We start from the raw sequence: 16,066 nt of genomic DNA on the forward strand, positions 1-16,066 counted from the left end.
TGGAGAGCCTTCTGCGCATGCCTGGAGGCAGCAGGAGCCAGTCTGTGCATTAGCGGTTTTTTTTTTTGGTGAGAGACCTGAACAGGAAGTGGGGGCGGGGCTTCACTCTGCACAAGGAAGCAAAGATAAAGAATACCTTCTGACTGAGGAACCAGGTCAGAGAGAATGCTGGGACAAAGGTAGGTAATTCTGGAGGCTGTTTACAGTAATTTACTCATAGAAAAAAAAAGGTTTACTTATTCTTTAAAATGTTGATTTTCTATTTATCAGTACTCAATAGCACATGCTACTAAATAAGTATAGCTTTATGAAAACGGTTTATTTAGATGAAGTAGGGTTTTACATATGAGCTTGCTAAGGCAATATATTTTTATAGAGACCTACATTGTTTGGGGGTAACACTGGCCTCACATATTAAGGATACATTTATGGACTTGAATTCATTTGGTCAAAGCATGCAACAAATCTTTTCAGGGACCATTCCCTCTCATCTGGGCAGAGGTAATGGAATGCTCCATACAATACACTGCTGGTCTGTTAATAAAAATAAGCTGAAATGATATGAAATGTCAAGTAGCCTTGGGTTTTTAAAACCATTTATTTCTTTACACACAAGAATAGTAGTTATTAACCTCACAGAGATCATATGATGCATGGAGTTATAATATACATATATATTTATTTGATCGTATACAAGCTGTCAGGCTGATTTTATAATCAACCATTTAAAATACTGACTTTTTTTATACAAAACCTGAAGACACTGAACCCACTGAACATTTAGCCACTATTTGTGGTACTATACAAGTGAAAACTGTGTGATTTTTTTATTTATAGTGTCTGTGTGAAAAAATATATATGTATGTGTATGTGTGCATATATACATATTATGATATTTGGAAACATTTTATAAGAGACATCAAATCAGCTTTTATGCCATCATTTAAAAATCCATACAGTATGGGGTTTAGGCAACAGGAGACCATGCCAAGCAAGTGGCAGATACAGTACACTAATTTAAAGTGTCGATTGGAAATTAAATTGGCATTAAAATCAGTTACAAGGTGAAAGAGGTGAAGTGGCATCCAACTGACAGCGAAAGCTATGATCAAAATAGTGAGCCGACAGAAAACTCGCCTTGACCTTTTCCTTATTCGCGTTATGGATTTAGAGACTGAAATCATATTATGCATTTCAGAGTTTTCTTCAGGCTTCATTTCAAAGCAAATGGGCACTCCAGGCAAGTATACACTCGAAGGAAGTGTGTGACTCCTCTCTGTCATAGATGTTTCTGGAATGTCCCCGGTGTTACTTTCTTGATTCCGCCGCAGAATTGCTGGGACTACACTAGCAGACTTTTTGCTGTATCGCCTTCGGTGCTTGCGCACACAAGAGTAACTCCACCTGCGGCTGCTCGAAATTTCCAGTTCGGAACGATGATTTTTAGGCTGCTGAAGAGTTAGATTTATCATTTCGTTTTCTTCGACTTTAGTATCTCTGCTTGGTAACCTGGAACCAATGCTCCTACAAACACTGGTGTGACTTATGGTTAGACAAGACAATGGCAATATGTATTGCACAAGCAATAAAGAAATAGTAAAAGCAATTCTGTATGAATCAGATGGCCATGACTCTATGCACAAGTAACTATTAATCAGCGAGTCCAAGTTGAATGCCTCTCTCAAATTGATTATTTTGTGAAAAACCGGCAAAGGAGAGCAGATAGTGAATCCAAGCGTCCACACCGTTGCTATCAAAAAGTAGCCATGGTTTGCAGTTAAATTTGTAGAAAGAGGATGCTTTATCATGTGGTATCTGACCAAAGCAATGGACATGAGCATCAAGGTGGAAATAAGAACTGATACGCATTGAAGGAAAGGCACAACATGGCACATGACTTCTCCAAAGATCCACTGGTCCAGCAAGACACATGTAAGGGTGAAAGGTGAACAGAAAAGAACAACCAAAATATCAGAAAACGCCAAGTTCCCAATGAGGTAGTTTATTATAGTCTTTTGTTTACGTTTTTTGAAAATAGCCAGCAGGATGAGTAAATTTCCCATGAAACCAAGGAGACTCACAAAGGTGTACAGACCAATAAGAAAGTATCTGATGTCGTCAACGCTGCTGTTATAATCCTCCCATTCAGGAAAGCTGGAGTCTCTAGTTTCAGATGTAGAGTTTTCATCTTTCGTAACGGTTCTGTTGTTGACGTCTTCTATCTCCAAATCCATTTCACAGCTCTTTTCACAATAAAAGAAAGAGAGAAAAAAAAAAGTTAGGAATGACATTTAATCTAACATGATGGCTGACACTTCACTTTATTCTCAGAGATTAATCAGCTTGGTGAATTGGATATTTTTAAGGACATAGTGGAACATTTTAACAGAAATGTTAGCACAGTATTTGCCTTCTACCTAGTACAAAGCTCTTTAGCTCTTTAAAGGGGAACTCCACCTAAATACAACTAAATTTCTACTAACTTTGCCATATACATCAATTAAAAAAGATGCAGCCTTTTCTTCATTTTTCATGTAATAATATGGTTTGGAACAGTTACCTAAACCTGGCCCCTGTTCTCCTGCTGATCTGGCTGACTACTTTGAGACTCAAAAAAAAAAAAAAGACATTAGTCGGCTGTCCTCAGCCTGCATCCTCCAAATCTCACAATTCCCTACACATGTGATGTTAATAAGGAAAGGGACCTTAGTGCAAAGCATTGTGGGTTATGTAGTTCCTACAGGCTGTCTGTAAGCTGTGGAGAAGTTGTTACAAATTGTAACATCAGTGTTTTAGTCCCTCCTCCCAGCCAGGATTTGAAATTATGCAGAAAGAGAAGAACTGTTTTGTAGCTGGATTTCAGCATATAAAAATGGTGTTTATTCATACTTTTTGAAGGAACAGATTACAGTGATGGGTATATTGGTTTTCTGTGTTGTGTGAGGCTCTTTAACAAATTATGTTTCGGAAGCCGGAGTTCTTCTTTAAGATCCAACTGCTTATTGTTTCTGTAGGTTTTCCCACAACATTGCTTAACAGTAAATTCCATATCTTTACATTTTTCACTCTACAGAAACATGGGGGAAATAATAATAGAGGAGAAGAGTGAATTCTTCAGAAATAAGGTAGGACATTTAAGGAATGGGCAGAATATACCTAGAGGCCCATCCTGATTTTAGTGTTTTGAGTGTTTCTGAAACCATAAAAAACTTCACTAAAACCACGAATGCTAAGTAATTTATTAAAACAGTCTAATATAAAAAAAGCACAAATTAAAAATCCAGGAAACAAATCCAAATAAATATACAAAAACCCTGAAATCCTTGTTTTCATAAGAATTTTTGTGTGCTTACAAAGAAAAAGAATGCAAAAAACCCTAAACACACACATTAAATAAAGATTGCATAGGGCAGCTACCATTGACTTCTACATAACCTTGTCAGCTTTTAGATGGCATAGTTTTGTATAAGTGTTTTTTGTGGTTTTTATGCTTAATAAAGTATGAATTGTTTGAGTAATTAGTATAATCCATGATTCTTAGTGCCAAATAAAATAGGAACGCTAGTAATTGGGCCCCTAGTGGTGGAAAAGCTATACACTATTAGCAAGGTGGATGAGTTAGGAAAAGGCCTACCATGAGTTTAATGTGCTTACATTAGATGTGTGAATGCAGCAATAGAAAAGTAGCAGGAAAAGTGCAAGGAGTTGATCCATGGAAGGTTGGAAGAAATGAAGGCAGCCATATGGGGAAGGCCAAATGAAGGCAGCCATATGGGGAAAGCCAACTATAATCCATGGAGAGGATATCAACAGTTGAATTAAAATGGATACATTGCAGATACAAGCTTTTTCATGGTGGCTTACTCTTTGCAGAAGAAACACACATATATTATATGCTTTGGGGAAAATGAACTTCAAAAGAAACATTTCCAAAAGGCAAATACTAAAGAGCAAGCATGTTAATATATTTATGAGGCTGCAGTTCTCCTGCATACCTACTGTATACCTACAATCAAAGAAATGTAAAGCTATAAAAGCCAATCTATAAAGAAAAAATGAATGAATCCCATTTTAGAATTTCACATAGCTCCAGGACAGATTGTTCTATAGCTCCGTAGTGTATATCCCTGAGCAACAAGCACATTGGCAGGGAAAAAACCAAGTATCGGCGCTGTTTCCTTTCAAAAGAAAACACAGGCAATTACATTTCAAAAAGCATTCTTCTCAACATACACTTATTCAAAGGATTAAAGGATTTTTAAAAGTGCTGTATCCGTAACCAACATTTGTATATTATTGATTATGCAATATACACCCAGTTACTTATTTTAGCCTTGTAGCACATTTGTTCAAATATCTTTATAGAATATTATTTTACATTTCCAAGGTATATATACAATGATCCATGCTCAAGGTAGTCTATATTGTAATGAAATGCGTTAGCTTCCAAACTATTAAAGGAGAAGGAAAGGTAAAAACTAAGTAAGCTTTATCAGAGAGGTCTATGTAAATACAGCGATAACCACTCACAGAATCCTCTATCGAAAGAAACACAAGATTTCTTGTCTCCTTTTTACCTGTGCCAGAGTCTTCGCAGCTCTCTCCCCTCTGGGAGTGAGGCATTATGGGAATTTTGTTTACAGAGCTCAGCATTTTCTTTCCTGAGGCTTCTGATCATCTGAACAGGCGAAATATGGGGAGACTTAAGGGCACTATTGAAAGAACTGAAGGTATGCCTGCAGCTTAAGATTGACATTCTATTAGCCTTTCCTTCTCCTTTAAAAAGTGTTTTCTTCTGCCATAGACTAATACTAGACTAATAAATGTGTCATTTCAGTAAAAATGATATATACAGGGAAATGTAATAAAGGTACTGTATATACGGAGAAATGTAATAAAGGTACAAAGTTTACCCCAGTAACCCATAGCAACCAATCAGATGTTTATTTTTAAATAGTTGACCTGCAACTGCTACCTGGTGATTGGTTGCTATGGGTTACCTGGCCAGCAGCAAATTTTGCCCTGGTTGTTAAATTAACAGCATGCACTCAGTTTCAGAGCTAAAGACAACATAGGATGAATTAACCTTTGTCTGAACATTAACAGTTTCTAGAATTTTGTTGGTGATACCTGTGAAAAAGCTATGAAAACTTAACTAAGAAACAAATAATGAATACACTGAATTTTTAAATCACATAAATAAATAAATTCTAAACCACCAAACTGAAAACAAATAGCACTATTTAAGCTTGTGCACAACTAGAATACATAGGAGTAATTATGGTATGAGAGTATTCCTGTAAATGATGTACAGTACAGAAGCATGGAAGCAGTGCCAAATAAAATCCTCTACAAATATGTGAATTGCTTTTTATTGTTTCTAGGAACCAGTAGCATCCACGTTTATTGTGAATAGGAATATGTGTTATGAACAAATTATCAATTAACCTACAAAAAATGAGATGCCTAATCAATGCTTGGGAGACACAAGTATATAGATGAAATAACTGAAACACATTCACATATCTTTCAACTACAGGTATGAGATCCATTATGCATTTTCTAGAAAGCTCCAATTTTTTACTTTTTCTCTATAATAATAAAACAGTACCTGTACTTGATCCCAACTAAGATAGAATTAATCCTTACTGGAGGCAAAACAGTCCTATTGGGTTTATTTAATGATTAAATTATATTTTAGTAGACTTAAAGGGATTCTGTCACGGGAAAACATGTTTTTTACTTAATGCACGTTAATAGAGCTTCTTCAGCAGAATCCTACATCCTGAAATCTGTTTTTTTAATGAGCAAACCATTTTTTTTATATTTCATGTTAAAATTTGTTGTGGGGCTAGCCATATTCGTAGTTTCACAGGTACCCACAATCATGTGACCTGTGCTCTGATAAACTTCAGTCACTCTTTGCTGCTGTGCTGCAAGTTGGAGTGATATCACCCCCCTCCATTTCCCCCCAGCAGCCGATCAGCAGAACAATGGGAAGGTAACAGCTCCTGATACCTTCATTTGCTAAAAAATGCTCCCATGCCCCACCTAGTGGTATTTATTGCACTCAATAGTAAAAATCCAAGTCCGCCTCACCCATGTCCCCCTGCACTTCAGAATGTACCAGCTACTCCAGCCCTTAACAGTGTAATGTAATGTAATTATTTGCGATGTAAACAGTGTAATTTAGTAATAAAAACTATACCATAAAAATCATGACAGAATCCCTTAGGTATGGCGATACAAATTACGGAAAGACCCCGTATCCAGATAACCCCAGTTGCTGACCATCCTGGATAATAGAACCAATACCTGTATTGTGTTTTTTTACCTGAGTTTTTATATTTAAGAAAAAAACCAGATGGGCAAAAATATGATATAAAAAAAAAAACTTGAAAAAATTGGATCATGAAATGGTTGGCATGCTGACGATACATTTCCTACTGACTTTTTACCAGATTTTAGGTGACATGATTTGTAGTTGTAGTTCATTTCAAGTCACAGAAAAAAAAAAATTTGCCCATTAGAGTGTCTGTGTGTGTGTGTGTGTGTGTGTTTCTTTTAAAACTTCCCTGGCAAAAAGTCATATTTATCTTTAGATGTTTCCATTTTCATTCAAGCTAATCCTCACTGCAAAGCTTTGGATCCACTACCATAGAACGTTCTGATCAATTCCATTTTCCCCCTGGTGTGGGTGTGTATGTGTGTCTCTGAGGGGGTGGGTAATGATAGGAGAAGGAGAGAGTATCAGAAAGTACTCACCTACATAGATTTAATTGCCATGGTTTAAAAGCATACAGTAAAAGAAAAGGCTTAATGATGATGAAAAGTAGTTTACATACATATGCACATTCCATTCCTTTCTTTAGGCACCGGTTAGTTTAAAGGGTTTATTTGCCACCCACATGTTATCATTTGTGATCTTTGTTCTTTCTCATTTCTTTATATTTCACAAAAAAATCCTTTTTCTTTTATAAAACTGTGTGGGGTGTGCTGCTCTGAATAAGTATTAAATGCGGCCATCACAGTTTGTTGTTTGCCCAAGACCAGTGCATAGCTTATAAGAAACATTGCTTGTAATCCTTGCACTATGGCTGTTTGTTGGATTCTGGTTCTGTAGAAACCCATCAGAACAACCACCAACATCCCTCTTTTCTGACATGGTATCATATCTAACTTTTAAATAAAAGATCCAAATGACAGAACTTCTTGATTAAGAGATCCATGGCACAGGGTTCCACTTGTGTTTCTTACCACACTAGTGTGGATATGTAATCTCCAATTTAGCTGTAAATTGTACAGGTTGCGAAAATTTGAATCTGAGATCATAGATCAGCCCAACAAACAGATGCAAAATATGATAATAAGCATTGTGTGAGTGTTTATAATATAACTGTTTGCCTCACTTTTGGTTAAAGAAATGAGTCGCTATAACCTTGCTGCCACACAAGAAGTAACATTGGAAGATTATTTGTTGCCATAGCACTGCAAAACCCACAATTCAGCTTAGCAATTATAATAGTATTTTTATTAGTATTATTAAAGTCACAGCCTGCAGAAGGTAGAAAAATAGATCTCATATATGACATTAAGCCTCCAGTGCAAAGCAAAGGAACACGGTATAACACAGGGTAATACATTAGCAAAACATTTTCTTACCTAGATACAGTCTCTAGGGAAATGTACATTTAATAGCAGGGTATAGTGCAGTATTTGAAGTCATTTCAGAAATCAGTTTCTCACCTTTCCATTTATCATAATGGAAGGCCAATGTGATTTCAAGTTTGGTGATCAAATTGATTTCCTTATGGAATAACCTTGATCCCATTGCCCAAAATAAGCAGTATAAAAGTATTTTTGATAACCCAATATATCCAAGATCCTGACATGTCAAGGCCACTATTAAATATAATATATATTCTGTAATATATGTGTGTATGTACTTTAATTATTTACCAAGTCTCAGGTAACTTAAGAAAGTTCCTAATGAGATCTGTGTAAAGCTGCCCATACAAACGCAGAAATAATCTGTCAGTACAGCCCTTTCAGACTGAATTGGCAGCTTATCTGTCTGTGTGTGAGCCCTGCCTGGTGGCCCTGATGGAAAATTGACCCATTATGATCTTATCATTGGCCTGGGGGCAATGCTCCAGTCATTTAGCAACCTTCCCATGCCGATCTTAACGCATATGTCGTTATTAGCAATGCTGCTTTGCAGTTCTTGTGAACTGGTTTTGATTCAGACCAAAGTCCTGTTTGTTTGTTTGTTTCCTCTGTTCTTGCCAGGTTTCCTTTCCCATAAACATACAGGCAGGTTTATTGACTGTAACCTCCTCAGGGGCAGGGACTACTGTAAATGTTAAACAATATATGTAACTTCTTTCTTCTCCTGTTCCTTTCCTCAAACCCTATTTCAGCTTTTTTCCCTCCATTTTACCCTTTTTTCCATGTAATCACTTATCTACGTGTTTTTGTAGCTGCTGTGACAGCCTATCCCCAGTTCTGTTTACTTTAACCATTTGCTTCTCTGTCATTATAAAATTCTTTCCCTTTGCCAAGTGCCTACTTGCTAACATTAAATGTCTATGTCTATTACATTTACCATGTCATATTTCTTTTACGCTGTTCAACTTCCATGTAATTCTCTTGACACTACTGTTTACAGATCACATAACACACTTTTCCCTGACATTTATGTGGAAGCAACATCCTACAAGAACCTTCAGAGACTCGATGTCACATTAGCTTCAAAATTCTCTTGCGCTATTTTATCAGTTTCAAAATAACATGGGTTAGTGGCGTGCCACAGTCAGATGTACTTATCTCACCAAAACGTATTCATCAAAGTACTATTTAACTATATTATTAGATTCTGCTTTTTTGAGCAATAACACAAATGAACAACATATGTTTCAGCCACACTTACTGAAATGCCACTATATATTGGTCTGCAGGATCTTTATATGTTGTGGGCATTGTTTCCCAACACATGATTTCTGTTCAGTTCTATAAAAACTGTATAATTTTATAATTGAAAGGATTTCGGGGATATAATGTGATAAAAGGATATTCTCTTTGTGAACATCAAATATTGGTACATTTTTTTCTATTTCTTTTTTACAGAATACCACTGGAAACCACATTTAAAGGGCAAGTCAACCCAAAATGTCATTTATTGCCTAATAAATGAAAACAAATATCTTATAAAGTTTCAATATACATGTATTATAAATTTATAATGGATTTTGAGTTATTTGTATTTATAATTGCTATTAGAAGTAGTGTCTGCCTGTCCTTTCTATTCCCTGCCCTGGTGGCTCTGGCATTTGAAACAATGTAACACAAGCCAGTAGATTGACAGACCTGCCTTGCTGGAGGAGACTGACAGTTGCAACATTGCTTAAAAAGTAACAACCAGGAGTTCAGCAAATGCAGCTTTCAATAGCAATTACATTTAAAGCACTGAAAATTTTTAACAAATTCATATTTGAAAGTTGCTAAGAATCGTGTTTACTTTAATTAGGCAAACAATTATTTTTGGGCTTGACATGTATCTTAAAGCTTTATTTACGCATTTAAAAAAAACAGCAATACTTAAAGGGAAACTATAATAAAAATGAAAATGTAATAGGAGCTTAATTATACTGAAATAAGAGACTTAAATATAAGTCAATTAAAAGTTCTGTTTCTAAAATAAGTAAGATTATCTTCACTTTCCTGCTCAGCATCTGTCTCTCTTCATGCAGGAGTTGGGTGTCAGATTTTGTTTGACAGTTGGATCCAATATAGCTAATACATCTTCTAAGTAAGAAGCCACCCCGCCCCCCCCCAAAAGATGTATTGGATCTGTCGTTCAAAATTAGACTCCCAACTCCTACATAAAAGACAGATGCTGAGAGGGTGATAGTGAAGAGTAACTTGATTATGTCATAATTTTTAATTAATTATATTTAATTTTTCATTTTCATGATAGTTCCCCTTTATTACTAATGCTTTTAAGCTGTCAATGGCCCCCGTTAATTTTGCATGGCACAAGGTCTTTTAAGGATTATGTAATAATAGATACAAAGTTTGCCCAGGTGCAGTAACCCAGAGCAACCAATCAGTAGATAGCATTTACTGACCACCTGTTTAAAAGCACACATCTTATTGGTTGCTATGGGTAAATGCTCCGGGCAAACTTAGTGCCTTTTATTATATAACCCACTTGGTGCCTTCTATTACATAAGGGGGTTTAACTCTTCCCTAGCTCTCAGTAGCTTGCCAGCTTTGCGAGCATTCTGGATAACGGGTCCCATACCTGCACTAAAAAATCAGTTAAACATTAAATAAACCAGACAGGATTGTTTTGCCTCCAATAAGGATTCATTATTTCATAGTGGGGATCAAGTACAAGGTAATGTTTTATTAATACAGAGAAAAAGGATTTTTTTTTTTAACAAAATGTGAATTATTTGATTTAAATGGAGTCTTTTGGAGATGGCCTTCCAGTAATTCAGAGCTTTCTGGATCACGGGTTTCTAGATAACTGATCCTATACCTGTACTTGTAATCCAACCTATACAATGTGTCTTAAACTGTTGCAAAATGCATTCATGTCAATTGGCCTTCAGCTGCTATAGATAACTCCCGCCATCCACACGCAGTGGGAATTTATTATAGAGAACTACAAAAATAATGCCTACCTAATGAAAGAGCCCTAGAGCTACCGCCACCTCTGGGGCAGATTGTAGCTCAATATGGTGCATTTCAGTTGCTCTGAAAGAATAGGGCGCACATATCACTCGCATGCCAAACAATGGAAATCATGTTAGACAGACTAAAAATATTTGGCACAACTGTGCCCAATTTGCAACAATGCACATGCGCAATTGCTTGCATTATGGTGAATTGGTTGCAATTGTGGTAGGCACAGCGTTATTGCGTCAAGAGAATCACCCATTTGTGTCCATAATGCCAAAAAAAACAGTGCATTGTGGGAAAAAACATGGCGATTGTGCTGGAAATTGCACTTTTGCTCACTGCACTTGCGGACATAAATGAGCCCTTGTCCCGCACTGTAACCCATGCTTATTGTCTGAACTGCACCAGGGAAAGAGAGAAGCTGTGAATCCTTTGTAAATCCTTTGTTGTAAAGCCCTTATAAATATTAACTGCATAAATCTCTTACATGGCCAGACAAAACTATTGTTACCAATTTATTAGTTCAACAGATTAAAACATTGTAGGGCTCATTTATGTCCGCAAGCACAGGGGGCAACATGCACTTTTCCCTGCAGTTAGTTGCATTTAACACCACTTTTATTAAAGGTACTTGGGTCAAAATGTGCTCTTCACACTTTCCTATAGTTGCTCAGTCCTTCCTGCCTCCCTTTCCAGATCGAGTGCTGCTGCGCCTATTTACACTGGGGAACCCTCCTGATCAGGCGGTAGCTTCTGAACCAAAGAAGTACTATGAACTATGAAGACTTCACTTCCTTATGTTTATTCTATACTCTTTTGTACTTCTTTTACTTAAAATAATCAGCAACTGAATCCTTTGACTGTTTCATAATCGATAAATCATGTAAGCTCTCTTGGGCTTTGGTACAAAGGGTTTTGGATGCAGGTTAGCAATGTTATTTACTCACATTCAGGGTAACAATGTGCTTTCCAAGTCGACAACCAACCAACCTGGCTAGCAATATAATGCGCTGTCTTTAATAACAGCAAATTCCATTACGTTTTAAATTGCAGTGCGGAGAAGCAGCCTTGACTGGTGCTTCAATGGTCTTGAGGTGGTTATTAATCCACTATGTTAAGGCCTTTCACTTTGCAAGCTTGACACTTGACAAACAAATGGCAATTTTCCTTGAATTGCCCTGCCAAGGAGAAACCAGTCCAACAGAGTGGAAACCATATTTGCTAAGAATAGGGATCATAATAAGTACTGAGCTTGTGTTAAAAGGGAGATATTGTACTGTACAATGTAATGTAGCTCTACCTGAGACATATTTACTTATGACTAAGTTTGTTAATGATCAGATTTACTGGAAATGTTTTCATTCTCAGCTGTTTATGTGATGAATCATTGATTCCCCCAATGAATGGGTTACATGTTGGTGGCTATTGTAAGCATGCACATGTGTATTTCCAATAATGGTCTGTCTACTATGGCATTTCCTAGCCAATCTATCTCCAAGGTAATGACTTCTAGCTTGGAAAGCCCCAAACCCACAGCCTTGCATAAAGGCTTTAAGTAATACACCAATTATTGTACTACAACCTGTATGTACAGTAAGGGGCCTATTTATTATTCTGTTTAAAAAAAATTGTCGAAAAAAAGGTTGTAAAAAGCTGTGTAAAATAAATAATGAATTTCGGCATACAAATGCCAGATTTTATGCTATTATTTTATGTAAACTCCAGCGGAAGAAAAAAAAAGACGCCATTTTTTTTAGATGCCGAAGCCTGGCAACATGTGGCGAATTTAGTCACTTAGTGTGCTTTGGATACATTTTGCTGCTGCTGGATCCAAGGTGTTCAGAGGTGGGGGAAGCGGAGTAACTATTTGGGACAAAACTTGATTCCAACTAAGATATAATTTAACCTTATTGGAGCCAAAACAATCCTGTTGGGTTTAATTACTGTTAGTGTAATTACTGGAGATCTGAATTACAGAAAGACCCCTTATCCAGAAAACCCCAGGTCCCGAGCATTCCGGATAACGGGTATAAACAGGTAGAAACATGTTATTCAGAAAGCTCAGAATTTCCTTTTCTGGAAACCTATTATCAAGAAAGCTCTTAAACACAGGAAGGTTATTTTAAAGAGATACTGACACCAGAAATTAGACTGTCTTTTAAGTATATCATAACATTGTCTTTGCATGAGCTTTATAATATTGCCTTAAAGGAGAAGGAAAAGCTAAGTCACTTGGGAGTGCCAAAATGTTAGGCACCCCCAAGTGACTTGAATCACTTACCTTGTACCCCGGGCTGGTGCCCCTGTTAGGAGAGAACAGCACCAGCCCGGGGTACCTGCAGCGCTTCCTCCTTCCTTCTTCGCTGCGCGTGCATGCACAGTAGAGTGAATAGTGGAACTTTAACAGAGAAGTCGGCTTTTTCACTCTACTGCGCATGGACTCGGAGTCGCAGCGAAACGAAGGCGGAAGGTACCCTGGGCTGGTGCTGTTTTCTCCTAACAGGGGCACCAGCCCGGGGTACGAGGTAAGCGATTAAAGTCATTTGGGGGTGCTTAACATTTTAGCACCCCCAAGTGACTTGGCCTTTCCTTCCCCTTTAAACATGTTTGCCCAATGCTTTTACATTACCTATCTGATCCCCCATGTTCCTCTATGAGGGGGCTGCCATATTTGTGCAGCAGGAGGCTGTTAGCATTAGAAGCTATAACTGTCAGGCTGAGAAGGGACAGTCAGGTTGGCAAAACAGTCAGGTTCAGGGACTTCAAGTAACAATTACTTATAAAAGCAAACCTTTATTTATTGTTTAAATTTCTTTTAGCAGACTTCAGGTATGGAGATCCAAATTATGAACACATTCCACATCTGAAAAACCCCAGGTCACAAGCCCAGGAAAGACTAGATCTTATGCCTGTATATGCAGGAAGCTTATTGGGTAACTGAAAAGGCTGAGATAGCAAACTGCATGCAAAACTCCTTGTACTTCGGCTTACAAGCCCTGGGACTACAGGTTCATGATTACTGCTCTGTGTGCCATTGTCCTTTGCCTAGAAAAAGGTGAGTTTCCATCTAAGTCTTCACTTATTTTTACCTATAAAGCCATTAATGCCAAATTGTTATGAAAATGATGTCACTTTAGAAGACTTTATATGTGTCTATATGAATAGATCGATGAAGAGTTGACCTGTGCACAGATCATGTACATAAATTAACATCCATATCCAGATGTCCTTCTCAATGATGATGTACCTTTAAAGAACGCATTATTTTTCTGGTTTTCACCACTGTGTACATTCATTATTTTAATGTCCTTGCGTGATACATGCACCTCATGTCTTTCATAAGGTTCACGTGTACTTTTTGTGGGAGGACAATGAACTATTACATATATAGGGATAGCTTGCATACATATGCAGTGACTCCTTTTCGTTACATTAACAAAATTATACAAACAACAACCTTGCCTTTTGTAACTCTTGCTTCTATTATATGCTTTTCTACCAACAAATTCTGTACTGAGGCCACTGATTCTGCTTTATTTTCAGTGACCTTCCATTTTATTGACTTATGTCACCACTGTTTCCTTCAGAATAATTCCAGTGCTCAATCATTCAGAAACTGAGGTCATTCTTCCCCCTGTTGCTAGAAGCCCCGCACCAATAACCTTCCTAATGATAAACCTTTACACAAATCTCAGAGTCCTTGCATTAATTATAGTTTTCTGTCCTCTTGTTTGTCCTTTTATGTACCTATTCACTCCCTTGTGCTTTCCTATATACTAGTCAAGGTAGCATTTTTCCTGCAAGGGACAAGAGAATTCATTTATACACGTTTATAATGTGTGTAGGTAGAACATGCTTATGCCTATAGCAGCAGGGCGATATTTATGTAAAATATTTTCAAGTTGCCCTAATTGTAACTGTTGCTGACATGATGTGCCATTTTTGGTGGATAGTGAATGGGCAGAACTGAAGATATTAAGAGGTCTAGAATGAGTGTAAAAAAATCTCGATGGTTTATTTCCTATTTCCTACTGGTAATTAAAGAAAAATAAATCACCCGCTAAAAAAGTATTGTTAGACCATGTAGATTATCATATAAAAATCTTTCTAGAAGTCTACTCCTTGATTCTAGCATCTCTCTGCCGTGCCTCTCTTTGCAAAGCCCATGCTAACTTACTTTGAATTTAAAGTTACGTTTATATATATAAAGCAAATTTATTTTTGCTACTGGATATTGCCAATTATATTCTTCATAAGCCTACAGAAGGACTAAGCTCCTCTTTGCCTAATTGCACTCACTAGGGCATGAAATAGGACACAAAATGAATCCTTTGTCACTGAAAGTGAATATTTCATTTTAAAAATGATTGTATTAATATATTTTTCAAGAATTGTTTTTCATATTAAAGAAACACGGATTGTCTGCAATATTTACTGCTATTATTACCAACAGATGACCAATGTGTAGGGACAGCAAACCTTTGAACTTAATTTTCTAGTTCAATAAAACAAAACAACATTACTCTGACTTTTGGCCATAATGCTTTTATAATTCCTTTAGAATTATTGTGTTGGCTCTGAAATGGTAAGGCATGAAGTCGTTTTTGTTGTAACTGATCAACTAGATCAAACAGCACTTACTAGAAATGTGCATTATAATATTATAGACTAAACTGTTTCCTACTTTAAAACAAGAGAAAACATAAATTTATTGAGCTATTGAACTGAAACAAGCCTGGAAATGTCCATTGTATAATGTTGTGTAAAATATTATTATTAGTTTAGTAGAAATTCTTGCAAATTGTTTTTGCATCAATATAGTCTCCCTTCTCATTCCAGTTTTTAGACTTCCACACACCCAAGAATAACTATACAAAATTCATAAAACTGGCCTGCACTTCTGCTGGTGTGATTCTATTTATATACAGAACTAGAACTAAGGCCAAAACCAGGGAAGCTTTGAGGCCTTGGTGGGACCTGGGCAAATATCCAACTAGTAGGCCTCTATTATTTTTAAGCTACACCCACTTTTTTGGATACACCCTTAAATACCACACCCATTTTAACAAAACATTACCCAGACCTGCCAGTAAAAATGACTACATAAAATAGAATATGAGCACATTAACCCCGATATGGCAATATAATCCCTTGGTAAAGTGGATAACAGACATATTATCCCTAGACCCTGCCAGTATAACTACTACAAAAATGAATACTTAGCATGCCAGTATAATCACTGTAGAAATTGCTAATGAGCACTTCATTAATCAAAGACATGCCAGTAAGATAAAAAAAATGGCCAATAAGCACTCCATTAACTCAACACATGCCAATTGGACCCTGAAACATGGCCAATAAGCATTCTATTAACACCATG

General features: G+C 36.8%; 1 protein-coding gene across 1 annotated transcript in view; it reads right to left on the minus strand.

Annotated features, from left to right (window-relative positions):
* Positions 1-584: 584 nt before the first annotated feature.
* npy5r (neuropeptide Y receptor Y5) overlaps positions 585-16,066 on the minus strand; it is a 38,219-nt gene continuing 22,737 nt past the window's right edge. Inside the window, 1 exon segment of the mRNA NM_001078776.1 lies at positions 585-2,243. Within this exon segment, the coding sequence (NP_001072244.1) occupies positions 888-2,234 (1,347 nt within the window). The 5' untranslated portion in view covers positions 2,235-2,243 and the 3' untranslated portion in view covers positions 585-887.

Source organism: Xenopus tropicalis, chromosome 1 (genome assembly GCF_000004195.4).
Source record: "Xenopus tropicalis strain Nigerian chromosome 1, UCB_Xtro_10.0, whole genome shotgun sequence".
NCBI lineage: Eukaryota > Metazoa > Chordata > Amphibia > Anura > Pipidae > Xenopus > Xenopus tropicalis.